Source organism: Theropithecus gelada, chromosome 14, assembly GCF_003255815.1.
Source record: "Theropithecus gelada isolate Dixy chromosome 14, Tgel_1.0, whole genome shotgun sequence".
Taxonomy (NCBI): domain Eukaryota; kingdom Metazoa; phylum Chordata; class Mammalia; order Primates; family Cercopithecidae; genus Theropithecus; species Theropithecus gelada.
In genome coordinates, this window is record NC_037682.1 from 54,923,286 (window position 1) to 54,951,175 (window position 27,890).

The window sequence follows — 27,890 nt, forward strand, 5'->3', positions numbered from 1 at the left end:
AGAGAGATGGGCAACACAGTGGGAACAGTGGGCTGGGACCAGGGTAAGTGGAGGCTTTGAAGGCCAATTAATGTGTTTGAATTTCATTTAGGACACTTTGGAAAGTCAGAGAAGCCTGCAGGTAAGGAAACATCAGGATCAAATCTATATTTTATTTTATTTTATTTTATTTTTGAGACAGAGTCTCGCTCTGTCGCCCAGGCTGGAGTGCAGTGGCCGGATCTCAGCTCACTGCAAGCTCCACCTCCCGGGTTTACGCCATTCTCCTGCCTCAGCCTCCTGAGTAGCTGGGACTACAGGCGCCCGCCACCTCGCCCAGCTAAGTTTTCGTATTTTTTAGTAGAGACGGGGTTTCACCGTGTCAGCCAGGATGGTCTCGATCTCCTGACCTCGTGATCCGCCCGTCTCGGCCTCCCAAAGTGATGGGATTACAGGCCTGAGCCACCGTGCCCGGCCCAAATCTATATTTTAGAATAATTCTTCTGGACAGATTGTGAGAGCTGGCCTGAAACAGGAGAGGCTAGAGACAGGGAGACACCAGGTAAAAGGATAGGGAAGTAGCCTAGTGAGAGGTAATGAGGTGGTAGTGAATGTGGACATGACAGTTTGACAGCTATTGGAGATCAGCTTGTCAGGACTTGACGAGGAGATGGAGCTGAGAGGCAGACCAGGAATACCACCAGGTACCTGTCTGTATGGCTGTGAGGGTGATGAATTGTGAGGCAGGAGGAGGAGTTTGCTTGAGAAGGAAGACAGTGAATTTGAGTTTGGACATGTCAAATGCCCATGGAAAACAACTTGAATGCAACAGACAAACGTGGTTTTGCATTCTGGCTCTACAGCGATGAGCTGGACCCTAGAAAATCACTTTAACTTAGCTGAGCTTCAGTTTCTCCAGAAGATGCATTTCATAATACATTCTTTGTACTTTTAGAAACCAATTTCTCTTCTTTGGAGGAAGCAATTACCAAAATTCAGCAAGTCCTACAGTTTCACTTCACTTCAAGTTCAATTAAATTCTAATACTTTTAATTTCAAGAAAGTATATCTAGTAGAATCTCCCTCTTTTTCCCTTGCTACTTCTGTTATTTGTGGATAAGGACGTGTTTAAGCTATTTTTTATTTGCAGGACTATTGTAAGAAGTAACAAAGTGTATCTACTGCATAGTTGATGTTCAGTAAATGGTGGCTCTTGAAATGATTTTTTATTCTCCTTATCCAGGTGGCAATATCTAGGAGGTAGTTGGCTATCTGGACCTGGATTTTGAGGGACACGTAGGCTGAGGCAGAGAAGTACATTGAATGGACAGTCCTTCCAAAACCCCCAGTCTAGACTGAGAGCCTCAGGTCTCGGGCAGGAAAGAGGCCTCCCTGAGAAGAAAGAGGTAAAGAAAGTTTATCCCCAACTAGCAGCTTTGACTTTTAGGAACCATCCTGGGACTCAGAGCATCTTTAACCAGAGCCCCAAAAGCAATTTCTGCAAGTTGCTGACATGGTCAGAAACAAATATTTTCATTGGAATGAGATAGTACTGGGAGATATATTTGAAAATAATTGCGTTACTTTTGTTGAAAGTGGCTTATCTTCATATCTAAAAATTCAACCAATAGTGAAAAATACAAGGAAGAAAGTAAAAATAGCTTACACTAAACACCTCCTCCCCCAAAAATACAGAAGGAAGAAGGGAAAAAGAGGGAGATTATACTACATATACTTTTTTGAAATTAAAAGTATTAGAATTTAATTGAATTTGAAGTGGAACTATAAGACTTGCTGAATTTTGATAATTGCTTCCTCCAAAGAAGAGAAATTGGTTTCTAAAAGTACAAAAAATGTATTATAAAATGCATAAAGGGTTTGGAGTTACTGAGGTAGTGTTTTTGTACTATATGTTTTAAATTTGATCTAAACTTTGGACCTGGCATTTGTTTTAATCAGGTATGGTATGACATAGAGACCTGCAAATGATTCTCATGAAGGAATGTACTCACAGATGCCTAAGAGCAGGACATGTGGCACATCACACAAAGCCCCTTAGGGAAGGACCAGGGTAGGTACCCTGAGTATGTTTAGAGTTGGCTAGTGTGAATAATTTTGGCAGGTTCTAGGCCCCCAGTTGTCAGGTACTGGCCCTGGGGTGATTTAGGGGGAGTACTGGCTTAGTGTGTGAGAATTTGATAAAGGCGATGTTTGCAGGTATGGGTTCTGTATTGGTTGGTTTGTATTTCTTTCTTTCTTTTTCTTTTTTTTTTTTTTTTTTTTTTGAGACGGAGTCTCGCTCTGTAGCCCAGGCTGGAGTGCAGTGGCCGGATCTCAGCTCACTGCAAGCTCCGCCTCCCAGGTTCACGCCATTCTCCGGCCTCAGCCTCCCGAGTAGCTGGGACTACAGGCGCCCGCCACCTCGCCCGGCTAGTTTTTTGTATTTCTTAGTGGAGACGGGGTTTCACCGGGTTAGCCAGGATGGTCTCGATTTCCTGACCTCGTGATCCGCCCGTCTCGGCCTCCCAAAGTGCTGGGATTACAGGCTTGAGCCACCGCGCCCGGCCTGGTTGGTTTGTATTTCAAAGACGCACTTGAAGGAGAGTTGTTTCCTAACTCTAAGAATCAGCTAGCCTTGAGAGGGGCTGTCTCTCCAGGATTAAGTCATCAAGTGACAGAATATCAAGAATACAGAAGATAAGAATATTTAGTCACTACAGTGGTAGCTACTGAGTTCCTGCAGGGAAAGATGAGAATGGCCGAATATCTTCCCACCTTCACGTTTCTTCCTACCTTTCCATTTCTACCTCTACACATCTTGAATTCTTCTTTGTACATCGTCAAGGTTATAACATTTACATTCCATATTCTGTAATTATGGTTTCCACAGTTATTTAGCCTTAGACTTAAATGTAAAAGGATCTCACGTTCACCACTGGTCCTTTTACCATGGTTCATATTTCCCAAATTTATTCTGATTTATGTCTTGTTTAGCTGGATTTTGTTTTCCAACAATTTTCCGGAAAGAGTTCAGAGGTGCTATGTTCCCTGAGTTCTATCACATTTGAAAATTTTGTCTTAATTATTGAAGGACATCTTGCATGGTTATAAAATTCTTGGGTGACTGTTTTCCTTGGAACTGTGTAGATGTTGCTCCACTGTATTCAAAGTTATGGAGAAGGCTGGGACCAGCTGATTTCTAGCACCTCTTAATCTTCACTTTCCCTTGTAGATGTCTGTCTTTTTTTTTTGTATGAAGCATTTGAATATATTTTTCAACATGATGTGGTCTGTCAACCCGAAGCGTTCAACTTTCCCCTCAAGTGAGGAAAATTTTTCTTCTGTTATATCTTTGAATATGTCCTTTGTTCCATTTGTTTTGTTCACTACTTTGGAGATGACATAATGCATAGATTGATCATCAGTGTCTCAACTCCAGGTCCATTATTTTATCTCTATATACTTCAATCTTTCTTTCCTTCTTTGCATTCCTTATGGTTACCCAATCTCTACTACCCTCCTGTAATTCCATTTGAAGCTATATCTGCTTTATTCCTTCATTTTTCCAATAAATTGGTTGGTTGTATATTTCCCAATTTCTTGATTAGTCCTTTTATTTTGGTTTTCAATTTGATTCCTTAAATAGCAATCATCTTCCATCTTTGCATGATCTTCTCATCCCAACTCTAATTTCTTAATTTTTTTTCAAGTTCTTATTTTTTCTAAAGTCAAAGTATTTATGGTATATATTTTGCACAGAAGTGTACTTTTGCATTTTTTGATGTGTTTCTTGCAACTATGTTTCCATCCTGACATCTGTCTCCTTCAAGTTTCCCTTTTCCTTCCTTTCTACCATCCTTCCTCTTTTGTCTGTAGTATTTTTGTATAGTTGCCATGCCATCTGTTTTCGTTTTCTTTCTTTCTGATTTGTACATTTCTACCTTGATTCCTTTTCCCTAGATATATTGTATTGTAAGTTAATTTTTGTTGACTCCTTCCCACCTTAGCTGAGATCTCTTTGCCTTCCCTTCAGTGCTTTAGTTGAGGATTGTATATTTTGTGTTTGTTTTATTACTGCTTGGGTGGTGGGGAAAAGGGGAAGTTAAGATAGAGCTGTTTGTAGAATTGGTTTCTGCTCTTTTTCCATAACTCTCTTCATAGTCCAAAACATGAGTTTGTTATACCAAATTGGGGGCACATCTTATTCCTTTGGAGGTTGGTTAGTAGTGGGTTTCAGATTGTTTCACTAATTTGGGTTGGAATTGTAGAGACAGGCTGTCTGTGGATTTATTTTCCAGATTTGACCCAATGCTTCCCAACAGCCTCTCACTCCTCTGCCAGGAAAGGAAGGGGAAAAAAAGACAATTCCAAGGAGTTTAGCCACTGGTTTTCAGGAGTTGGGGGAGAACATGGTATTTGAGGCTTTCCATGTGTCTCCTGCCATTCACTCCTTCAGAGGGGCATGTTTTATTTACTTTATCTTTAGTCTTCCTTCCTTATAAATCCCTTCATATCATTCAAGATAATCCACTCTGTGCAATCATTCTGACTTTCCTCTCTTCTTCTCATCAGTAAGAAAAGCAAAATGGCAGGCAGCCCAGGCGGTTTTTTTCTCTCTTTGAAATGCTGGCAAGATGGAATGGCGAACCTTCTGTTCTAGGGAAACTTTCTGAATCTCCTCTGACAACTGCCTACTTGCCCCCTCCATCCCTTTCCCTCTCTATTCTGTGGTGTTGCACTCTTTGTAAGAATTTTTTCTCTCCCATCTTCCTTTCAATACTGTTTCTTTGGAGAAGAAGAAAGGGCTATCATGGGTGGAAGCCCTACATTTATTCCTAGTCATGTTTATTCTTTCTGTAGTCAATGTTTTTAAAGACTATTGCCTTTTCTTGTATCTTAGAGTTTCTGGTATATTTTTTCTTTGTTCTGAAGTGTTTTGTTGTTAATTTGGTTGAATTCAAGAGAAAGGAGGTTGGTTCCTGGAACCCACCAATTCTGGCATTACTCTTCAGGCACCATTTTGGGAAACTTTTCTAGGCAAAAGCCCTGGTATGGATTTCACTTGATTATTAGACCTCACATGTTTCAATCATCCTATAGATATCTCAGGAGTTTGCTGCTCAGTTGACTCTCTTTTGAGTGTGGTAGGGATACAAACATAAAAGTAGAATGATGCCAGGGGTGCCACAAGGTTTACCACAGAAACCTTGTCAGAGAGCTATAAATGCCAGGACAGAACCACAGAGGTAACAGGTAGCTAAGATAACTTCTAGTTCAATCTTATATCCAAAGAAGAGTTGCTAACTGACCCATCTCTGACAGATGATCCTTCAACTCACTTGGATACCTTGAGTACCAAGGAATCCATGCCTACCATTCTCTTATTGGCAAGTTCAAAGTATTTAAATATATTTTACCTTGAGCCAAACTAGATATCCTCTTGTTTCTTCATGGTCTCCCTTGGTGAGACTTCTTTCTATTCACATGATTCCCAATCTTAACTCTTTAGGTGGCTACAACTATGTCTATAGTCCTGGTCTCTAGCCTAGCCTAGGATCCTGGAAAATGACTGAGCAGATTGGAAAGATACTAGGTTAAAATCCATGAGAAAGAGTAAAACATGGATAAATATGAAGTTCTGCATGCAAATGGAAAGTAACCATTGTACAGGATGTGAGGATGCCTGATTTGGGTCAACTAAAGAGGTTGAGAGTTTTGCTTAATGCTAAGTATACTGTAAGCCTGTAGTCAGGCATACAAAATCTGTGCTGCATGGATAACAAACATCAATGCCAGGGACATTTACCAAAGTCCTCCTGTGCTAAGAGCTTGTTAGAGAACGTCTGGGCCTCTGGAACAGCAACAAATCAGAATGTGTGCAGGAATGGGATGCTGTCTAGAGACCATGGGCCACAGTGGACCACAGTGAGCTGTTGGAAAAATGGAGTCTGGAGAAGAGAAGCTTTAGAGAGGCACAGGAGCTATTTTCAAACAGAGAAAGATTTATGGAAAAGAGAATACTTGGTTTGTTCATTCTGTCTTCAAAGCACAGACCCAAGATAGTTTTAGAAGGTTAAAAAACAAAAAGCTGTTCATTGTCTCTGTTGACTGGGAGGCACTTATGTTTCTGAGATCTGTAAAAGATCTAGCAACCTTAGGTTTACTCTGGAAAATCTCCTATCTATGGGGTATGGAATCAGATGCTAATTTCTAAGTAGTATACAGAATATAGAACAATTTAATTTATCTGAGGAGGAATAATTGCACAACAGGTCTCCTGAGAAGCCTGCCAAGGAGTAGGTTTTTTCCCCAAACATTATAGCCAAAGAGCCAACCAGCTTCCAATTGCCAGCTTAATACTGTGGGAAGCAAAGGGAAGAACATAACATTTGAAGCAGGTAGACCTTGAAGTCTGGCCATGCCATTTGCTAGTTCTGTAATCTTGAGCAAGTGACTTAACCTTCCTGAGCCTTGGCTTTTCCACATGTAAAATGGGATGACTAAATTCTAGCTTATTGTGAGGATAATGTAAGATAACAAATAAAAAACCCATAACATAGAACTGGATACTTATAAATGTTAAAGCTCTTCCTTGCCCCTTGAAGCTAACTGCCAACAGTACTACTGTGATTTCAAAGAGACATTTCATAAGTAAGCACTTTTTTTTCAGGGCTTTCTTCTGAACTCTCCCCAGCTATTGAGGAAGAAGAGTCAAAGAGTGGCCTAGATGTCATGCCTAATATTTCTGATGTGCTGCTGCGCAAACTGCGGGTCCACAAGAGTCTCCCTGGAAGGTAAAATCAGGATGTGGGTTACAGAAGACCCTGTACGGAGTGGCCCCTGTGTTGGATTCTAGGTGGGACACAGAGGAACACCAGTATTAATTCTTGAACCCAGAAGGGCCAAAGTCCAATTGTCTAGATAGGGATAATGCATTCAAAACAAAAAGAATAATGAAAGGCCAGGCTGGGTGTTTTCTTTTTTTTTTGTGTTTTTTTTTTTTTTTTTTTTTTTTTTTTTTGAGACGGAGTCTCGCTCTGTCGCCCGGGCTGGAGTGTTTTCAACTCAAAGACCAGGTGGGGTTCTTAGGTGGGCACAGCTCATGAAGGCATGAAGGTCACCAGAAGCTCATGGCAGCAGAGAATGGACTTTGAGCCAGGAGACATGGGTTTCAATCCCAGATACACCATTTACCCATGACTAGTTAAGTTTTCAAAACTTTTTTGTAGAGATAGGGTCTTGCTATGTTGCCCAAGATAATCTCGAACTCCTGGCCTCAAGTGATCCTTCTACCTCAGCCTCCCAAAGTACAAATAACATTTAAGTAACCAAATGAATGATTTGAAAGAGTAAAGTTGGTAGAAAGACCATGAAATAGGGCACATCTAGAGAATAGCATGGGAGTGGGACATTGGGTAGGAGGTCAAGGAAGGCCTCTGTGATAAAGTGATAATTTGAAATGTGCAAATGACAAATGACAAAAAGAAGCCACTCATGCAAGAGTTTTGGTAACATTTACAGAGGAAAAAATCGTAATTTTAACAAATGGTGCTGGGACAACTGGATAGCCACATACAAAAGAGTGAAGTTGGACCCCTACCTCACACAAAACACACCAATTAACTCATAATGGATCATAGACCTAAATGTCAGAGAGAACACTATAAGACTCTTCAAAGAAAAAATGTAAGTCTTCATGTCTTTGGGTTTTTTAGATACGGCACCAAAAACACAAGAGACAAGATTTTAAAAATAAATAGTACTTCCTCAAAATAAAAACTTCTGTGCTGCAAACAGTGTCAAGAAAGTGAAAGGCAACCCACAGAATGAAATATTTGCAAATCACTTATCAGAAAAGGAACTTGTTTCTAGAGCATATAAAGAAGTCTTACAACTCAATAAAAAGATAAATAACCAATTTTTCAAAATGGGGAAAGGATTTAAATAGACATTTCTTCAGAGAAGATATACAACTGGTCACATAAAAAGATGCTCTGTCCTTTTAGAGGCTCATAGTTCTGCCCCCGGGTACCTATGCTCATTTATGAGGCACAGTTATCTGTATCAGACACCAGACATGCCATGTGGCTTCTCTGCCTAAATCATACTTCTCTGAGTCCTCAGAGCTTCCTTCCGACCCCCACTTTTTTTTTAAGGTGGGTATATTCTATCTGGCTGTGGTGGCTCACACACCTGTAATCCCAGCACTTTGTAGGCTCGAGGCAAGAGGATCACTTGAGGCCAAGAGTTTAAGACCAGCCTGGACAACAGAGTGAAATTCTGTTTCTACAGAAATAAAAAATAAAAGAAAAACTTAGCCAGGTGTAGTGGCATGCACCCATAGTCCCAGCTACTCTGGTGGCTGAGACAGGAGGATTGCTTGAACCCAGGAGTTCAAGGCTGCAGTAAGCCACCTCTGCAGTGATCCTGCCACTGCACTCCAGCCTGGGCAGCAGAGCAAGACCCTGTCCCCAAAAATAAATAAATAAAATAAAAATAAGGTGGGTGTCTTCTATAGCAAAAAAGCAGAATGTTAGTCATTGAAATAGAAAAATGTTTGGTTTATAATTTATGAAAATACGTACATTTCACATAATATCCCAACAAACCCAGGAGTCAGAAACAAACTTGGCAAGTTTTGCCAAATCATTTAAATCACATGTGTATGCTGTAGATGACAGTTAAGGCAAGGGTCTGATGGGTGTGACAAGAACTGTAAGCATCAAACATCCCTGCAGCTGTTTGTCCCGTGTTCTGGACTCTGCTGACTTCATGGCCATGGAGTCTTGTCACCTCATCCTGACAGGAAGGCACTCATATCATTCCCTAGGGGTGAGAACCAGCCCCTTGCAGAGATGGCTGACCCTTACCTTTGCTCTTGGGGTCCCTTCACACCCGTTCAAGAGAGGAAGCTGTGTTTCCTGAGAAGCTTATCAATGGCATGCTCTGTTGCCAAGTCCTGTGATGCTGGTAGGACCCCTCCCAAGCCTCCCCGCCCCAGCACAGGAAAGGGCCTGTGTATTATTTACATTGTCTGGGCTTCAGATGGGACCAGCTTTAGTTACCAGCAAGAGCAGCAGCAGCAGCAACACCGAGTGGACGTGCAGATACAGGGACTGCCTATGGCTGGAGAGCCCTGGCTGTGGGAATGGCACAGAGGAGGAGCTGCTCAAAAGGACACCTCTGTGTCGGCTGGGGCTTTCTTGCCACTCTGTGATTCTAGCCATCAGAAGTTCTTGCTGTGGAGAAGAACCCTGGTCACTCTCTCCTACCATTTATTCTCTGGCCTGCATGCACCTTTGTCACGGCCCTCAGAGACAGAGGAGGGTGAGACTTTGCAGACCTGGGTGGATATCCCCAGAACAACTACAATGGCAACTTAGATGTGTGTGAGTTATCAAGTCCTTATCACAGGCATTTTCTTATTTCTCACAGCAAGGCTGTGAGTTCATAGTTAACATGAACAGGTCACATTTCCTGAGAGCCCACTGAGTGTGGATGCCATATATTTATGCATACAAACACATATACATATATACATGAGTACGTATAGTGCTTATAGCACCTCTGTAAGGTAGGTGATATGATTCCCATTTTGCAGATGAGCAAGCCCGGGCTTAGAGAGATTAAATAACTTGTCCAAAGTCACAGAGATAGTTGTGGTGCTGTAAGAGTCAGTATCTCACAGGTGACAGAGCACAGGCAAGGGGACATTGCATCTTTTCCTTCTCACCAACACAGCTTACTCCACCCCGGGAAACACATGGTCTGCTGGTCATTCAGAGTCACCTTTGGGTCTATTGACTAGGTTGCATAAAGTTCAACTGTGTGTTTTCTTTTTCACAGTGCCCCTCCACTCACTGAAAAGGAAGTTGAGGTAAGTGGCTTAAGTGCATTATGAAATTTAGTGCCTGTGCTTGACTAGGCTTATTTAAAACATTTCTTCCTCCAGACTCTAGCCCTGACATTTTTAGACAAAAATGAGAAAGAGTGACTGTGGGATAATATGAACATTCATGACCAGCCCTCTTGAACCATGAAATCCCCATTCCCACGTCCGTTCATGGAAGATTTTGACAAATTTGGGCAGAGGGGAGAAGGTAGCTGGAAATTTTACATTTCTGTAAGGATCGTTTATATTCTTTAAATGTGTGACTTAGATACACAAAACCAGCTGGGAGCCTGCAGAATTGTTTCAAATTTATTTCAAAATTACTGAAAAATGATCAGATTTCAAGTTCTAAGCTTTGGTTTAGTGGGAAAGGGGGCTGGCCACCTCAGGGTTTCAGCTACAAGAATGCCAGCTCAGCGGAGCCAGGAAGCTGTGCTGTCAGCAATCCGGCCTTCCCTGATTCCTCACTGGGGCCTCCTTGTCCCAGCAGGGTTGTGAGAGAGCTGAGGGGAATCTGCATTTCATTCTGTGGTGGACAAAGAGAACTTATCAGAGGTGAGACAGTGAGAACCGCTGATGTGGACCAGATGAGCAGAGGAAGACAGACAGTATGAAGTATCTACCGCAGATAGTATTAATAATTTGCACATAGGCATTGCACTTGCAGTCTATAACACACTCATAGCCATCCTTTCAGCTGATCCTCCCAGCAGCTCTGAAAAGAAGCAAGAATCAGCACAAAAGAGAAAATTGAGTGAGTAAATAACCGCACCAAGTTTCTAGATACTGTAGTTGGCAAAACCAAGACCTGGATCCGAGTGTTCTCACTGAATTCAGAACTTGTTTTGTCACACTGCTGTTAAGGGGTAATCAAAGTATAGAAAATTAAGCATTGAGCATTATTCATAGACTTGACCAAGTCAGGATAAGGCAGAAAATTTCCATCACTGGGCTATGAGTTCAAAGCCCACCCCCTGACATTTGTGAAGATGGGCCACGGGCGGTTTGTTTAATGTCCAAATGCTGACCGCAAATGTATATGGACACAGCTTTCAGCATGGTGGAAATAAAACAGGCTTCAAATCAGATAGTCAGAGGTTAAATCCTGGCTCCATTACTCCCTGTGTCACCTTGAACAAGTTAATGATGTTTCTGGTCTTGGTCTCTTTACCCATGAACAGGTATAACAGTTCCCACCCCAGAGGGTTATTGCGAGATCACATGAATTTGTAGAGTGAATAGCAGTGCTGGCATATAGTAGATGCTCAACAAGGAGTAGTTTTCAATATTGCCATAAACATCATCATTGGGTCAATTCTGTGCCTTCAGTTCTGTATCTGGAGATGATTGCCTTCCATGGGCCATGTTACATGAACTTCAGAAGCCCCTGTGGTTACTGACCCCGCAGGGTATAAATCTGCTACCACTCAGGGCAGATGATGGCTAAAAAATTGAAGACCATTGCTTCCTTCCTGAGTGACGTCCATCTGTCTATTTCTTCTCCCTAGTAGTTTCCTACTATTCCGGGAATTCCATGTATAACCAATACTACCTTTTCAAAGTCTGTTCATGCAGCCTGCAATTTTGGCATGAAATATTTATTTATTCCAGAAAGCTTAACCTAACAGAATCATACCTGGCCTTATTTAATATCCTGGCAGCTACTTAAAGCTTCTATCGATATACAATTTGGAATACTCGGGCTAGATGCTGGTTGAAGTTTGCTTTAAGTCACCAATGCTTAAATCTCACATGGAGTTTCTTTCAACACAGTATTTTCATGCAAAATCTCCAAAACCCCCCATGCAATAAATCCCAGCATAAATCCAAATGCTTACACAATTAGCTGTGTTGGCCTGAGTTTATCTAAATCCAGATACAGGATGTTATTTTCTTAAAATTCAGGGAAAAGTGAAGTGTTATTCTCTTATTTTTTGGTAGAATACATTTGGCCCTCTAATTCTGGGAAGGGCCTAGCATGGACCTTGGGTTACTGCTTTACCATCTTTTTTGTGGTTTCCTGTGAAGTGAGCATTTCACTTGCCCATGGCTGCTTTGGCAGCTGGTTCCAGGGACTGCTGCAAAATGCTCGTACAAGGAACACACCTGTAGCCTTGTCCTCTGCAATAACTCCTCCTAGCACCTCTCTTACACTCTTGTTCCCAACAGAACGTGTTTGTACAACTGTCCTTGGCCTTTAGAAATGACAGCTACACTCTGGAATCTAGAATTAACCAGGCTGAAAGGGAACGCAACCTGACAGAGGAGAACACTGAGAAGGAACTGGAAAACTTCAAAGCTTCCATTACGGTAATTGTGGAGCCTGATGTGAGGAATCCTTGGAGCAGGAACTGTCTCCAAGGGCCAAACAGGGTGTCATCCTTCTCTCAGGTACCAAGTAGAGTCTCCTGAAGTGAAAAATTGAGCCAAGACTCTGACAGAGTGTTCCTCAGAGAGCTGGGGGGAACTGAGGCAGAGATCCCAAAGGCCTGGTTCCCTTAGGGCTGTGGGCAAGTCCTCCGAACCCTTGGGAGCTTCTCAGAAGGGGGCAGGGTGGCCTGGGTATGACTCCTCCTTTCAGACCAGCCAGGGATAGTGTGTTCACATCGAGCTTCTCCAAGCACCAGAAGAAACTGTGGCCCAGGCCTGGCAGAGGCCACTTCTCTCAGCCTGGATGGGGCCCAGAGCTGGTTTCATGAGAGCTGAGTCTAGGCTTGGTATGTGTCTTAGTGAGTTTGAGTTGCTGTAACAAAGGGCCATGGACTGGGTGGCTTAAATGGCAAACCTTTATTTCTCATAGTTCTGGAGGCTGGAAGTCCAATATCAGGGCACCAGCACGGTCGGGTTCTGGTGAGGGCCCTCTCTGGCTTGCAGACTACCACCTTTCCATTATATCCTACGTGGTGGAAAGAGAACAGAACTCTCTGGAGTCCCTTTTATAAGAGCACTAATTACATTCATGGGGGCTCCACCCTCCTCACCTAATCACCTCGCCCAGGCCCCACTTCCCTATCACATTGAGGAGTTAGGATATGTCCCCCCAAAAGTCAGCAGATGATTTTGTGGGGGGCACATTTAGCCCAGTGGTCCCCAACCCCTGGGCTGGGCCGCAAACCAGTACCGAACCATAGCCTGTTAGGAACCAGGCTGCGTAGTAGGAGGTGAGCTGCCTGAGAGCATGACCTCCTGAGCTCCACCTCCTGTCAGATCAGCAGCAGCATTCCATTCCCACAGGGTCACGACCCCTGTTGTGAACCCAGCATGCGAAGGATCTAGGTTGTACCCTCCTCATAAGAATCTAATGATCTGAGGTGGAACAGTTTCATCCCCAAACCATCGCCCCCACCAGGTTTGTGGAAAAATTGTCTTCCATGAAACCGGTCCCTGAGGCCGAAAAGGTTGGGGACTGCTGATTTACTCCATAACATTATTTGAGGACCGCAGTTGATGCTCCTACTCCTCTTCAGTCCTCAGCTTCACTCTGGCACCACTGTGAGCACCGGGAGACCTACCAGAAGTTGCTAGAGGACATCGCTGTCCTGCACCGCCTGGCTGCCCGCCTCTCCAGTCGAGCTGAGGTGGTGGGTGCCGTCCGCCAGGTGAGCCTCTCCAGCCCCCAGTCTTGCCGACTCTGCTCCACTTACATAAAGTAGAGCAATCACCCAAGCAGCGGCAACTACAGATACCACTTAGAGGTGGCTGCCTCTGGGCCAAGCATCCTATGTATATCATTGCAGTATTATTCAGAGTATTTTTGGCAGATCACTGAACCCTCAAGGTGCTTTGTGGAAAAAGGTTTCTGTGGACGCACAAGTTTGGGGACTACTGCATACTATCTTTCTTTCTTGGAAATTTCTAACACATTGGCCTAATCAAGGCTTTGATTGGAGGATAGTGGTGTCTAACACATTGGCCTAATCAAGGCTGTGGTGGAGAAGGCTGGTTCACTTTACCTACGTAGTTCCCAAACATATTTAACTGAAGAATTCCCCCCACAGCCCTCCATTTTATTTTTCTCAAAAAATACCTATTCAACTCCCATGGAGCTAGTATTTGGCAAAACATGCTTTAGGAAAACCTGCTTTGTCTCATTAAATCCACCCAGCAACCCTATAAATACCCTGTTTCCCAGATGAAGATGCAGAGTCTCAGAAAGTAAAAGCACCAGTGAGTGGCAGAGCGGGACACAGGCCCAGGTCTGTCTCTCTCTTGGCCACTTTGAAGTCCTGAACCACAGAGAGCCCCACCCTGGCCCCGCATGTTTTAGCAGGAGCACACTGCCCGAGTTCCAATCCGGGCTCCACCCTTCATTCGCTGTGTGACTTTGGGCCGCTTACCGAGGTCTCTCTGCTTCAGTCTTTTCAAGTATAAAATGAGGATGGTCACAGTATTTCCCATAGGGGGTTGCTGCCGTACTTGTAAAGCATTTGGATGTTGTTATTATGTTGCTATGACATGAATCTATGTCCTGCTGCTCTGGTTACAAGAGAGGAGTTTCCTGGGATGGTGCAGCCCTGAGCAGTTCCTGTTAAAGGACCTACTGCTGGGCCGTCCCACCCTGTGTCCTTCAGGACAAGGACACCTGAGTCAGCAGTGGTGCGCAGGAAGTCACTCCAGCTGGGAGCAGCAACACAGGAGGACTCTAGGGAAGTGGCTGGTCTTAGCCATGCATGGCTGTGGGACCTGTTCCTGCAAAGCCACTGGGTGTGTCCCTCTGTGGCCAGGCAGGGCCTGAGCTAGATCCTCTGAGGGATCTAACCAGGGTATGAGCAGAGAGAAATTGTTCTCATTGTGTGCAGGCTTCCCAAACGTGTGCCTAAGCCCAACTGCCACTCACGCCATCTGCTCCCTTCTCCAAATGGCTCCCTCGTCTTGGCTTCTATGCCTCAGTCTTTGCCTTCCTCTCTGGCTCCACTGGGCCAGGTCAGACTTCATTCGGTCTTTCCGTGCTGCTCTCACTGCCACCAGTCTCACTCCCTTGAGTCCCATCTCTGTCTGTGACCTGATTATGTTACTCTCTTACTTTAAGGGAGATATTCAATGGCTTCCCTTTTCCTTCAGAGTAAGTTCAAGTTCCTTTGTCTAGCATTCGAGGTCCTTCACAACCCAGACTTACAAATAGACCCAACTGCTTGCTGATTCCTACAGAGGCAGGAGACCTGTAGTGTCTGGGCTTTCTGGGCAGCCCTGGTTTATGTCGATTGTCCCAGCACAATTTGTCATAATGCCTTTCTTCACTCTCCAGAGGACTCCTTTCCAGAGGATAAAACCTCATCTACATATAAGCCCTGTGCTTCCCTGCCTCTAGAATCCTCTTGGAGTTCCCTGGCCTGAATGCTCTGTCCCTCCTGCCTTTGTCTATGTGCCCAGATGCTGTTCACATCCTATATCCACTTCATTCCATCTCCACGAAGCCTCCCCTGACCTGTTCTCTGCAAGCAGAAACAACTCTCCTCTGCCTCTCACCTCCTGCAGTGTGGTGGCTGTGTTTCCCCATTCTCCCTGAGTGCAGGTGCTGAGTCCACCTCTCAGCTCAGGCAGAGTCTCGTCCCTGTATCCTTTTGATTCTCCTAGCCCAGACCCTTGGGCTTGATCAGAGCAAATAAGTGCCAATGGAGCCTTTCCTCCAGTGGCCTCATGTACTCACACCCTCCATCCCTGCAGGAAAAGCGCATGTCGAAAGCAACAGAAGTGATGATGCAGTATGTGGAGAATCTAAAGAGGACGTATGAGAAGGACCATGCGGAGCTCATGGAGTTTAAAAAGCTTGCAAATCAGAATTCAAGCCGCAGCTGTGGCCCTTCTGGTAAGGACCTAGGCTCCTGCCCCATCTTGGCCCTACAAGGTAGACTTCCAAGAGCTCTTGGCTAGGATTAGAGCTGTCAGAGCAGCCCCATGACTTATTTCCAGTTGAGCAGCACCCCTGTCCAGGGGGTGTCCACAGGGGGCCTCCTAGCAGCTGCTTCAGTGGGCCTGGCAGGGCAGTCTGGAACCAGGAAACATGAGCATTCCCAAAGTGACTTCCTAACTCCCAAAGCAATAAATCACAGTGGCTGACCATGGATACAAAGCCCACAGGCTACTAGAACTCTTGGACTTATAGGGTCTGAGAGTGACCCTAGACCCTGTAAGTCTGTGTGCTTTGGGACCCCCTTTTAGGCAGCACATGCTAAAGAAGTTGGGCTCTATTCTGGAAAGCATTAGGGATCCAGCCAATGATTTTAATCAAGAAAATGACTTGATCATATATGTAGCTTAAGAAGATTCCCTTGAACTATGGTGTGGCAATTACATTACTGGGACAAACCAGGGACAGAAAACTCCATGAAGATGTTCTTGCAACAGTCCAGGTGAGGGGTGAAACCTGGGCAGCTAGGGTGGAGTGAGAGTCTGGCTGAAGATGTTACGGAGAAAAACAGTAGACTCATGGATAAGACAAACGTTTCAAAGAAATATTCTTGTTTAGAAGTTCTATATGAATTGCCATAGGAGCACAGAGGAGGGCCCACCTGATTCTGCTTGAAGGGAGACAAGGAAGGCTTCAAAGAGGGATGGTATCTTGGTGTTTTAAAGTAAAAATAGGAGTTCTCCAGTCAGTAGAGGAAGATACATCCCAGCTGGAGAAACCAGCATGGACAAAGGTGTGGAGATTGGGGGTGAAAAGAAGATGAAACAAACAGTTTTCCGTAGTGGCAGTGTCGGGGTGTGGTAGTGACAGGTTGAAAGTGAGACTTGGTAGACCAGGGCCACATGCCAGGCCATGCTAGCAATTTAAACCTCTAGGCAATGGGGAGTTAATGGTAAGTTTATACCTCATGATGTAATCAGGCTTTATTTTTAGATTATTCTGACTTCAGTGGACAATATATTGGAGGTGTGCAAAAGCTGAGGTAAAGAGAGACACAGTCGGAGACTCTTTCTCAGTCCAGCAGGAAGAGGTTGGTGCCTTGGACCAGATCTCTCTGTGGGCACTGTCAGGGTTTGGACTCTGGCTGATGAGGGTGGCCAGCAGGAGAAAACAGACCTTTTAGCAACAGGAATCCCTGTGGAATGCAAACATCCGTGTTACCAAGAGCTGCAGAAGGGAAAGTACAGAAAGTATAACAGATGGAGAAACCTTTATAAACAGGAGGTTTCACAAGTTTCCTGGAGAATATCAGTGACACGTCCCAGAGTCCAAAGGCAGCATGCACACATGCTCCAGACTGTCTGCTTTGGATCTGTCAGCAAGGCTCCTGACCCATATGCACCTGGGCTTCTAACAAACCATTTTCCATCCATGTTGCAAGCTGGGGAAGCTGCCGCCAAAGGAATCCTAATGCCATGGGCTCCTACATTTATTGCTGCACAAGGCCTCCTGCAAACTACCTTATCTAAGATTTATGGATGAGCAGTTACCCATGTCTCATTCATTCATTCTACAGACATTTACTAAGTACCTTTGGCTTGCCCTATATAATACTGGAATATAGAGGTAAAGGGCACACAGTCACAGACCCAAAGGAGCTCCCAACCTTTGGGAAGTCAAGGCAGTGTAGCCAGTGCTATGACAGAAGAAAGCAGACTTCCAAGCAGAACACACGACAGAGTCCCATATTCAGTCTAGGAGGATGATAAAACGCTTACCATAGCAAAGGTCAACGATAGCTGTACATGTTTTTCCAATATTTGTTTCCACTCCAGTTGTTCTTCCAAGCTACACCTCAGCTTGGGCTAGGCAGAGGGGCCGTAACCACTCAGCAGGTGTTTCCATAAGACACTCTATGACTGTTCCCTAATAGTGTTTGTGTCTTAAGCCTTTTATACAACCTCTGCAATCTTTGTCTATGCCTGGGGTTTTGAAGACTGCAGTCAATAAAATATCCCTGATTTCAAGGAAGGTGATATACATTTTTAAAAAATAATATGTTTCTTTCTGAATATGAAATTTACCAATTGTCTGCATTTTGGATTATTTCCTTAATGTAGATTTCTAGAAGTATAAATACTAGCTCAGGGGAAAGAAATTTTGTAAGGCTCTTAAAGCAAATTATTTTCAAATAACCCATTTATGTTTTCACTGAATGGGTTACAATACTCAATTCACTGTGCCATTGACACCATTCTTGTTCTTTCTTTTTGTAAGTATCCATGACTTTGATGGGCCAAAATTGTGTCTTATCTTACTGGTTTAATTGTATTTCTCAGCCTTTCCAAATGTTTATGGAACATCTGTATTTCTACTTTTAAAAATTCTGTATTTATGATCTTTGTCCACTTGTAAGCTTGTCAGTTTACTAATGTATATGAACTCTTCACATGTAAAGAATATTTTCTGGTTCTGCTGTTTTGGCTGACTGGAAAACTTGAGAATCTTTTGACCACAAGCACTTAGAAATTTCTGCTGGACAAAATAAAGCAAACCTATGTCTAAATAGCTGAATCCACAAGAAAAGAAATTGAAATATCCAGATACGAGAAAAGAAAAGAGAACTGAAACCAAGCTGACCCTGCAGCTTCCTTGGGGACAAGTGGCAGCCTCAGTTATCTGGGAGCTGAGCTTTTACACTTGCCTGTGATCTGAGACAAGGCCTGGAACACCTATGGTAGAGAGTTGACACAGATTCCCACAGAAAGTTAAGGCTGTCCAAGGACTAGATCCTCAGATGGAATTTGGATAAGGAAAAATAATAATCACCAACCAGCAGAGAAACAAGGAAATTTGTTTCACCCTGGGCTCTAGTAGGAAAAAACACTTTCTCCTTCCTCATAGGAAAAGTACATACTCACAAAGTGATAGCAGTGATGATGCAATATGCAGAGGATTTGAAAAGAACAGCAAGATGGTGCCTCTAAGACATGTTAGAAATAAGTAGAAAAGCACTCTGGAGAGACAGACGCTGCACCCAGACACACAGGATTCCTCTAATAAAACCTCACTGAAGATGACTTCACAACCTAAAATTATAAAATACGCAAGAAAACAATTCGTCATGAACAAAAATCATCAGGTACCCCAAAGAATAGGATCATATCCGAAGAACCTCGGAAAATAAAATGATCTGATAATTTTTTTAAAGATAAGCTTAAAATTATTAGGGGTAGCTGGGTACAGTGGCTTATGTCTATAATCCCAACACTTTGGGAGACCAAGGTGAAAGGATTGCTTGAGGCCAGGAGGTTGAGACCAGCCTGGGCAACAAAGTGAGACCCTGTCTCTCCAAAAAATAAAAATAAAAAACAATTAGTTGGATGTGGTGGTGGGCACCTATAGTTCTAGCTTCTCAGGAGGCTAAGGTGGGAGGATCGCTTGAGCCCAGGAAGTCAAGGCTGCAGTAAGCTGTGATCGTGCCACTGCACTTCATCCTGGATGACAGAGTGAGACCCTGTCTCTAACTTAAAAATCATTGGAGACATAAAAGAATGGATCAAAAACAGAGTAAAAGAAAACAGTTATCAAAGAAGAATAAAATAGAACTTCTCAAAGTGAGGAATAAAGTCACGGAAATTAAAAACTCAAGAGCTTAGGTGTGTTAGTTACTATATTTGAGGCTATTCTTCGTTATTCCAGATCTCCTTCTGGGCACATTTTCCCATCCCCTTAAAGTCACAAGGCAAGGCCATGGGACTTGCTTTGGTGAATGAAATGTGAGTAGAAGGACGTGTCACATCTGAACCTAGGCCTTCAAGAACTAGTATGCAATCTGCCATGTTTCTTCCTCCTAACGTGATAACCATCATTGCTCCAGAATACTAGAAGGCCAATATTAGGCTGAGTCCAGAATGAGGAAACACTAAACCAAGCCTGCTACAGACTCAGAAGTAAATGAGCGTGTAGCATAAGCAAATCACATCTTCCTTGTTATCAGCCACTAATACTTTGGAGTTGCTTATTATTACTATGCTGTTAAACTAGTATAACCTAGCTTAGCCTGATTGATTATAACATTTAAATCAAATTGGGCACAGCTGAAGAAAAATTAGTTAACTTGAAGATAGGTTTGAGGAAGTTACCCAATGTACAGTTCAGAGAAATAAATTGATTAAAATTATGAAAGAAGCATTGAGATATGGGATATAGAATGTAGAATGAGAAAGTCCCAAATACATTTATTAGGCCATCCTTAAAGGGGAAAGACAACAAGAGAAAATATTCCAAGAAAGAATGGCTGAGGATTTTCCAGAACTAAGGAAAGTCATCAATCATTGGATTCAGAAAATACAGTGAATTCCAAGCAGGAAAAATAAAAACACACCAAAGAGAAACTATAGAACAGTAAAGACAAAGGGAAGATCTTAAAAGTCATCAAAGAGAGAAGATTATTTACAAAGGAATGACAATTCTCAATGGCAATAGTAGAAGAAGGCAATGGAATAATCTCTTAAAAGAACTACGAGAAAATAACGGTCAACCTAGAGATAACACAAATGGCTAAGATACCATGCAGGATTGAGGGCTTGGTAAAGACCATTTGGAGACAATTGAGAAAGTTTACCTCTCACAGACCCTTGCTGAAACAACAACTAGAGGATGTACCTAAGGAAGATTGAAATTGAACTCAAACACATGCTCACAAATGTTCATTGCAGCACTTTTCACAATAGAAAAGACATGGAATCAACCTAAATGCCCATCAATGACAGACTGGATAAAGAAAATATGGTAGATATACACCATGGAATACTATGCAGCCATAAAAAAGAATGAGATCACCTCTTTTGCAGGAACATGGGTGGAGCTGGAGGCCTTTATCTTTTGCAAACTAACACAGGAACAGAAAACCAAATACTGCATGTTCTCACTAAGAAGTGGGAGCTAAACATTGAGTCCATATGGCCACAAACAGGGGAACAACAGGTACCAGGGCCTACTTGAGGGTAGAAAGTAGGAGAAGGGAGAGGAACGGAAAAAATAAATACTGTCTACTAGGCTTAGTACCTGGGTGATGAAATAATCTGTATAACAAATCCTCATGACAAGTTTATGTAATGCACCTGCACATGTACCCTGAACCTAAAATAAAAGTTAAAAAAAAATTGAGCTCAAAAGAAACAAGTAGGATACAAGAAGGAATAGTCAACAAAGACATTTGTAAACATGTAGGTAAATCTAAATAAGCACTCTCTGTAGAAACCAACAAACATAATGAATAATTTAGGAATACAAAAGCAAGGTGAAATAAAAATACTGGAAAGCAATATAATTAAGAGGGAGGGTTATTATTTTAAGATTTATTCAAAAAAAGAATAGAGATCTTGTTTAATTTTAAATTTAAAGTCAATATGTTCAAAAGTTAAGAGGACATGCTGAAGGTTAAAAATAGAATGTATAAGTTCCAAACAAATGTGTAGGGTGGGAGGAGGGGTGGAAAAAATGAATAAAACAAATAGAAAACATAGAATTACGTGGTAGAAATAAATACAAATATATTAATCACAAGAACTATAACTAGTATAAATCTATTGGTTAATAGAGAATCTTAGATTAGATTATGAAAAAAACAGGCCAGGCGTGGTGGCTTATGGCTGTAATTCCAGCACTTTGGGCAGCCAAGGCAGACAGATACTTTAAGCTCAGGAGTTGGAGACCAGCCTGGCCAACATGGTGAAATGCTGTTTCTACTAAAAATACAAAAATTAGCCAGACATAGTGGCACACATCTGTAATCCCAGCTACTCGGGAGGCTGAGGCACGAGAATCATATGAACCCAGGAGCCAAAGGTTGAGTGAGCCAAGATCGTGCCACTGTACTCCAGCCTTCGTGACAGAGTGAGACAGTCTCAAAAAAATTTTTTTTTTGAAAAAAAAAAAAAAACAGCTATGTGCTTTTCAAGAGACACACCAAAAATACATGGATATGAAAGAGAGAGAGAGATGCAGTTTGACCAAATAATATTGGTCAAACTGAATCAAATTGAATTGAGCTAGCAAATACCTTTCTCTGAAAGTACTCAGGTGTTTCCTGGTGGTAGTATTATCCAGGTGGGAAGTTTAAACAAATTACATGAGTTATATCACTTAATGTATGCAGTAAGGAGAAGAAAATCCTGGGGTGGTAGCTTCCTTTGTTCTGAGTCATTTGGTAGGTAACATATTGAAACTACTTTTGTCAGCAAGTTTTCATTATTTACTGGCACCACACCTTCCTTGCTCATAGTTTCTCTGACTGTACATCCTTGAACGAGCATGAAATAACCCAATAAGTCTTGGTATTGCTGAGTAGTTGTCATACACTATCTAGGGTGTTATGCAGAGTGTGTTTAGTGGGGTCAGATAAAGATCAGAGGTCCAAGACTGGGGCTTCCTATAGTGAGAAGCGGAGTTAGGATAAAGGTTTTATCCAAAAAAAACCCCCACTCTGCAGCCCCATCTCAAAGGATAAAGTGCCAAACTCAGCGTCCCCAACACCCAGATCCTTGGGCTATCCCTTGAGGGCCAGTTCTGGCTCATGGATACCATAGCCTAGTTTCTGTTTCCTGCTGGTGCCTAGTCTGAAACTTACTTGTGTTCTCTTCTCTGCTCCCTCTTGCTGCAGAAGATGGGGTCCCTCGCACGGCACGGTCCATGTCCCTCACGCTGGGAAAGGTATGCATGTTCAAGGAATACCAGGGCTCCTGGAAAGAGTATGACAGAAGTTTCCATGGTCACCCAAACAATCATTCATTCTGGGATCCATGGATGCCAGAGAATCTCTGAACAGAGTTTCTATTCGGCTTCCCACGGTCTCAAGTTTAGCCTCTGACATCTTACCTTTCTTGCTCGTGGTTTCCTTAACTATGTATACATCCCTTGAATCAACATGAAATGATCATAAGCCTTCATATTGCTACAGGCAGCTTTAATACAGTCTCCAGGGTGTTACCCAGAGACTGTGGGGTCATTTCCATTTTGTATCTCCAAGATCTCATAAGCTAAAATAGAACAGATTGAGCGTTCACTCACCACCAATTTGGGAAATTTGGGTCAACTTTGGCCACTCTCTCCGCACCAATTCCATCATTGCTACTGCAAAACCAAAATATCCAGTGAATGCCATTTCAGCATTAGAAATGAGTAGGTTTTTTTCCCAAGCCCTTCTGAATTATGGCTATTGCTACCTCCAAGACAATGAGCCTGGTCACTTCTCTCCCCACAGAATATGCCTCGCCGGAGGGTCAGCGTTGCCGTTGTTCCCAAGTTTAATGCCCTGAATCTGCCTGGCCAAACTCCCAGTTCATCACCTATCCCCTCCTTACCAGCCTTGGTAAGTATGATGATGCCTGCCTCCCAGCACGGAATAGTAAAATAACCTTTCCTTCATACTCAGTCCTAGGGGGGTGACCAAATGGGGGCAGGGTCAACAAGGAGAGGAAATTTCCAGAATAGAAGCTGAGTGATAGGCTCAAAAACCCAATACAGACCAGGCTGCATGTATTCTACTACTCTGGGAAGTCCTACTGCCCTTGAGCATGGTGTTGGCAGCTCAGCATTCTTTGCAAACGATAACTCTTTTTGTGCTTACACCACAATCCGCCAAGGTGGTTATAACTTTTTTTCTACTCTGCAGTGGGCTTAAGTAGCTGAAGTTTGTAATGTGTGATAGGTGGTAGAACAGCTTTGAACCCTAGGTTCTCTGTTTCAGGAGCCTGAGTTCTTCAACCAACCCATTGTTCTCCTGCCTCAGTTCATTGTAGCATTGTTCATAACAATGAAAAGCGGGAAACAACTCCGTGTTCACTAATAAAAGACTGGTTAAGCAAATGGATATCCCTATAAGGGGTTTCTGTAGAATCGTCCATAACTTATTATGAATCAAAAGCAAGTAAAATAGGATATACAAAACCTAGTGTATAAACAGTATAATTCTGTTTTGTACTATTTAAAAGAGTGTGTTTCTGTGCGTAGACAGAAATTTCTGGTAGAAGATACGTGAAACAGCTAACAATGGTTATCTCTAGGCAATGGTAAAATAGTTCATTTCTATTTTCTTCCTGATGCCTTTTTATATTTCTATAATACGAATGTATTAGTAATAATCAGGAAAAATACATTTCCATTTCTTTTAGGCAAAGACAGTTTGGATATAACAAAATATTTTCTGTATCCCAGGCCTTTGTGCATCTGGTTAATTCTCTCTAATTCTTTCTTCAGTGGTTTCTCTATCCCCTGCCTATGACTAGCACTACCGTATAAGGAAACAATCTGATTGTGTAAGCAATTGGAAATTCAAGCCCTATGTAATACCAATGGGTGGTACTCACTGTTTCCTGCCTCAAGCATTTCAATCATGTATGAAATCAACCTAAACTCCCAAATTACCCACTAAAATAGAATAACCTGAAAAAAATGTTTAAGGATATTGGAGAAGACTGGTTAGTGTGTTTTAACAGTTCTATTTCCCATACTTTGCCTAAAAGCATAAATTTATTTTCCAAATATATGTTCCTTTAGACTAGGGGCTGGCAATCAGGGCCGTAGATTAAAAACCACACAGGGTACTTTTAAAACATTCTTCCCCCAGGCCCCACACCAAGATTCTGGAGTGGATCAATACTTTTTTAAAACTTCCCCCAGGTGATTCTAATGTGCAGCCAACATTGAGAACCATTACTTAAACCAAATCCATTGCAACAACACAACGTAGAAATCCTGGGGAACATATTGTAATGAAATTTCTGATTGTTTGAGCTTTCAATAGTACTGGCATCTCTTGAGAATTGTACCTGGAGCTGTGTCTCTCGGGACAGTGATGGGCTTGTGTGAATCTATCACAGGGAGCCTGGGACCTGCACTTGTAGGAGGCCCACTGGTGTTCAGTCACAGTCAGTAAACAGGACAGAGAAAAACTGATGGCTTCTCTCCAGAATGGAGCCTCAAGATGTAAACTCTCCTCTTTGCTTAAGGAAACTTAGCAGAGGCGAAGGAAAAGGAGCAAGCTGCATGTGCCGTAGAGGAAAGGAATGCTGAGGAAAGGAGGACAGGGAAGGCCCGAGGGAAAGGGCCGAGGTCTGGGCTCAGATGAAGATTGGAAAGTGGGGGCATGGAGGAAAGAGGAGAAGCAGCAGCCCCCCTCCCATCATCAGAAACCCAGCAGCTCTGGCTTCTTCCTTGCATAGCACATCCTCAGTTCTCTGTCTTCTCTTTTTCATTCAGTCGGAATCACCCAATGGGAAAGGCAGCCTACCTGTCACTTCAGCACTGCCTGCACTTTTGGAAAAGTAAGTTTGTTGATTTTCCTCTTTGCTTCAGGGATCTCTCAGGAAAATTTCCCCATTTTACTTTCCTTCCTCCCATTTTCATCCCCAAAATGCAGGGGAAAGCAAATTAAGTTTTAAGGGAAATGAATGAGAGTCTGAGACCCACAAAGATTTCAGAATCCGCTTGCAAGATTCTTGAACCGGGAAGATGCCCTGACTGAGGCCAAGTGTACCCAATCTGAGAGAGCCCAGAGAAGACTGGAGCCTTCTCTGCCAGTTGGGATTCTTTGGGCTACAGACAAAAGAAAGCCCCAACTCAATGGGACTTAGTAAGTCCAGAGGTAGAGCTGCTTCTGGTACGGCACAGCAGGGCTCTAGCTCAGCATGCCTACAACTTCCTTGCCTCTGGCCACGTTGTATGTTAACTTCATCATCAGGATTGTGGCAAACGGCTGGTAGTTCCTGGCATCCCCTCCAGACAAGACAATACCTAGAGGAAGAAAGGGCCTGTTTCTTGCCATGTTCCTTTCTTAGGAATAAACCCAGAAACCTTTCGCCAGTCTTCCCTATTATCTCATTGACAAATCTGGAAGGAGGTCCCTTTCTAAAAGAATCCCTTTGGGAATGGGATTGTCATCATGGGATTTACACTATTCCCTGGGGTTGGTGAGAGGGTCAGCTTCCCAAAAAGCAAAATGACTCCATGAAGAAGAGTAAATTCCTGAACAGAATCATGTTGCTGTTGGGAACGAGGAAGGAAAATGCATATTGGATTGGCAGCCAGCAGTGTCTGTGATTTTCTAGGCATCTGTGCAATGTGCAGATCTTTTCATCCTCAGCCAGAGGAAGGCAGGCTGTTTCTATGCACTCAGAGGACTTCATAGCTTACTTTTCAAATTTTTTCATTTGTTTGCTGAGAAACATCTGGATCACACCTGCTGCCTCTCGGAATTTTCCCCTTGTGTCTTTTCTCACTTGGTAGAACATATACCTTACTCTTCCTTCTTTCTTGCCTCAAGACAGCTTTAGTCCTTCGTTTTTCTTTGCTGTCAGAAAAGTTTTGCTATCTGGCAGGGAAAGTGTATGTTGGGACCCTTTTCAATACAGACAGGCTCCCACCTCCAGACCCAGCCTGTTTCCTACATCTCTCATTATGTGCAGCCACCAGCTTATCACCCAGTGATTTGTCCCCTGTTAGTCTTGAAGTTTGCCCAGCATTTCTTCTCTTTACCACCTCACCCCCATAAGCTCACAGGTCCTTCGTGTTATAGAGGGTCTCTTGGGGTCTCTCTCTCTGTCTTTTCTTGATCCCTACAGGGAAATTGTCAAGAGGTGACACAACCACCACCATGTGGACCATGTGGAAGTGACCGAGTTTACAGAAACTTACCAAGTCCCTAGAGTCATAGGGCCTCATCCTCACCCTAGAGTCATAGAATCTCTCCAGAAATGGTCACCTGATGCTCTGACTGAGAAACCCACTAAAATTCTCCTTGCCAACCTTCCCTTTGGGTGCATGAATCCCTACTTCAGAGAACCCTCAACTCTAGCCCCATTCCCAACTCTAGGCCTGCAGAGCCACTCAAGGCAGAAGATCTCTTCAACAGACTCTAATCATGACAGAGCAGGGCCTGAACTCTGTAGAACTTATGCCAAGCCATTTGAGCACTTCTGTCCAAGGCAGTGGGGATCATGAAAACATGAATTATCCTTGGTAAGGGAAACTGAGGTACAAAATTGGAGACAATAAGCAGCAGCCCCAAATTAGGAGCGTCAATGGGTAATGGTCAATAGTGCCATCACCTTTCCAGGGGTTTATAGAACCTGAAGAGATAGGGACAGAGTGGGGATTAAGGCAAGTCAAGCACACTGGGGTTGACTCTCCAGTTGGGAATATACCCATGTAAGAATGGTTGCAAAGAGGGGAGAGCATCTTCAGATTAAGAGGGGTTCAGGATGAACAACAGCTTCCCCTTCTGGATTTCTCGAAGATGTTAAGTGATTTCCATTTAAAACTGGAAACATGGCCAGGCATGGTGGCTCACACCTGTAATCCCAGCACTTTGAGAGGCCAAGGCAGGTGGATCACAAGGTCAGGAGTTCAAGACCAGCCTGGCCAAGATGGTGAAACCCTGTCTCTACTAAAAATACAAATAAATAAAAACTGGAAACATTTACTTGATTCCCAATGGACTAACAATCAGACAATATATGAGTAAAAGTGAATTCTTATCTTCTGTCCTATACACAAATACTTAGTCAATTCTAGCTGCCCTAGCCATATTGTGAAAAATAATGTGTTATAGTTTAGTATACATTGCTTCAGAGATTGTTGTATTCAGCTTTGTATTAAAATGATTTCACCTTTCCTAAGCATACAGTGACGAAGCAGGAAGGGTGCTGGCTAAGCAAAGGATAAGAAGGTCAAATACCCTGTGGCTAGTTGACAGGAAAATACTTGAGAGCTGATTACACTGCTCGGTGAGATTTCAGAGAATGCTGAGCCTTGTTCTTGGAGGTCATTTAGTAATGAACTGCTCTTCACTCAACAAGGGCCTAGAAACCTGTAGACTTAAACATATGGGTGGAGAGTGATATTTAAAATTAGTCTTGAAGAGAAAACAAAGCCCAAGAGCAGTTCTGCAAGTAGAAATAGCTATGTAATTGTAGTCTTTTGTTCTTTCATTCCTTTAACAATTAATCACCAAGGGCCAGGCACATAGTATGTACTCAGGGAGCTCACAGTCTAGCGGGAAAGACAGATGGGAAGCAGCCTATTCTAATACAACATGATGGGTGGGATCGTAAGGAAGTGTAGGTTGCTAGGGAAGGACGCAGCAGAAAATGAGCACCTAACCCTATT

General features: G+C 43.0%; 1 protein-coding gene and 1 long non-coding RNA gene across 8 annotated transcripts in view; one reads left to right on the top strand and one right to left on the bottom strand.

Moving 5' to 3' along the window:
* The window catches only part of MRVI1 (murine retrovirus integration site 1 homolog), a 119,246-nt gene that overhangs the window by 76,083 nt on the left and 15,273 nt on the right, over positions 1-27,890 (top strand). For all 7 annotated transcript variants that reach the window (XM_025355236.1, XM_025355237.1, XM_025355242.1 and 4 more), the window contains 8 exons: positions 6,650-6,773; positions 9,826-9,856; positions 12,041-12,181; positions 13,339-13,470; positions 15,536-15,677; positions 22,387-22,436; positions 22,987-23,094; positions 24,984-25,048. In XM_025355236.1, coding sequence (XP_025211021.1) covers positions 6,650-6,773; positions 9,826-9,856; positions 12,041-12,181; positions 13,339-13,470; positions 15,536-15,677; positions 22,387-22,436; positions 22,987-23,094; positions 24,984-25,048 — 793 coding nt within the window. The remainder of the gene's footprint in view (positions 1-6,649; positions 6,774-9,825; positions 9,857-12,040; positions 12,182-13,338; positions 13,471-15,535; positions 15,678-22,386; positions 22,437-22,986; positions 23,095-24,983; positions 25,049-27,890) is intronic.
* LOC112605611 lies at positions 16,673-27,598 on the bottom strand. Its single transcript, XR_003115536.1, has 3 exons — positions 27,460-27,598; positions 22,354-22,465; positions 16,673-16,914 (listed from the first exon to the last, which is right to left on the bottom strand). It is a non-coding gene; the product is annotated as an uncharacterized LOC112605611 (long non-coding RNA).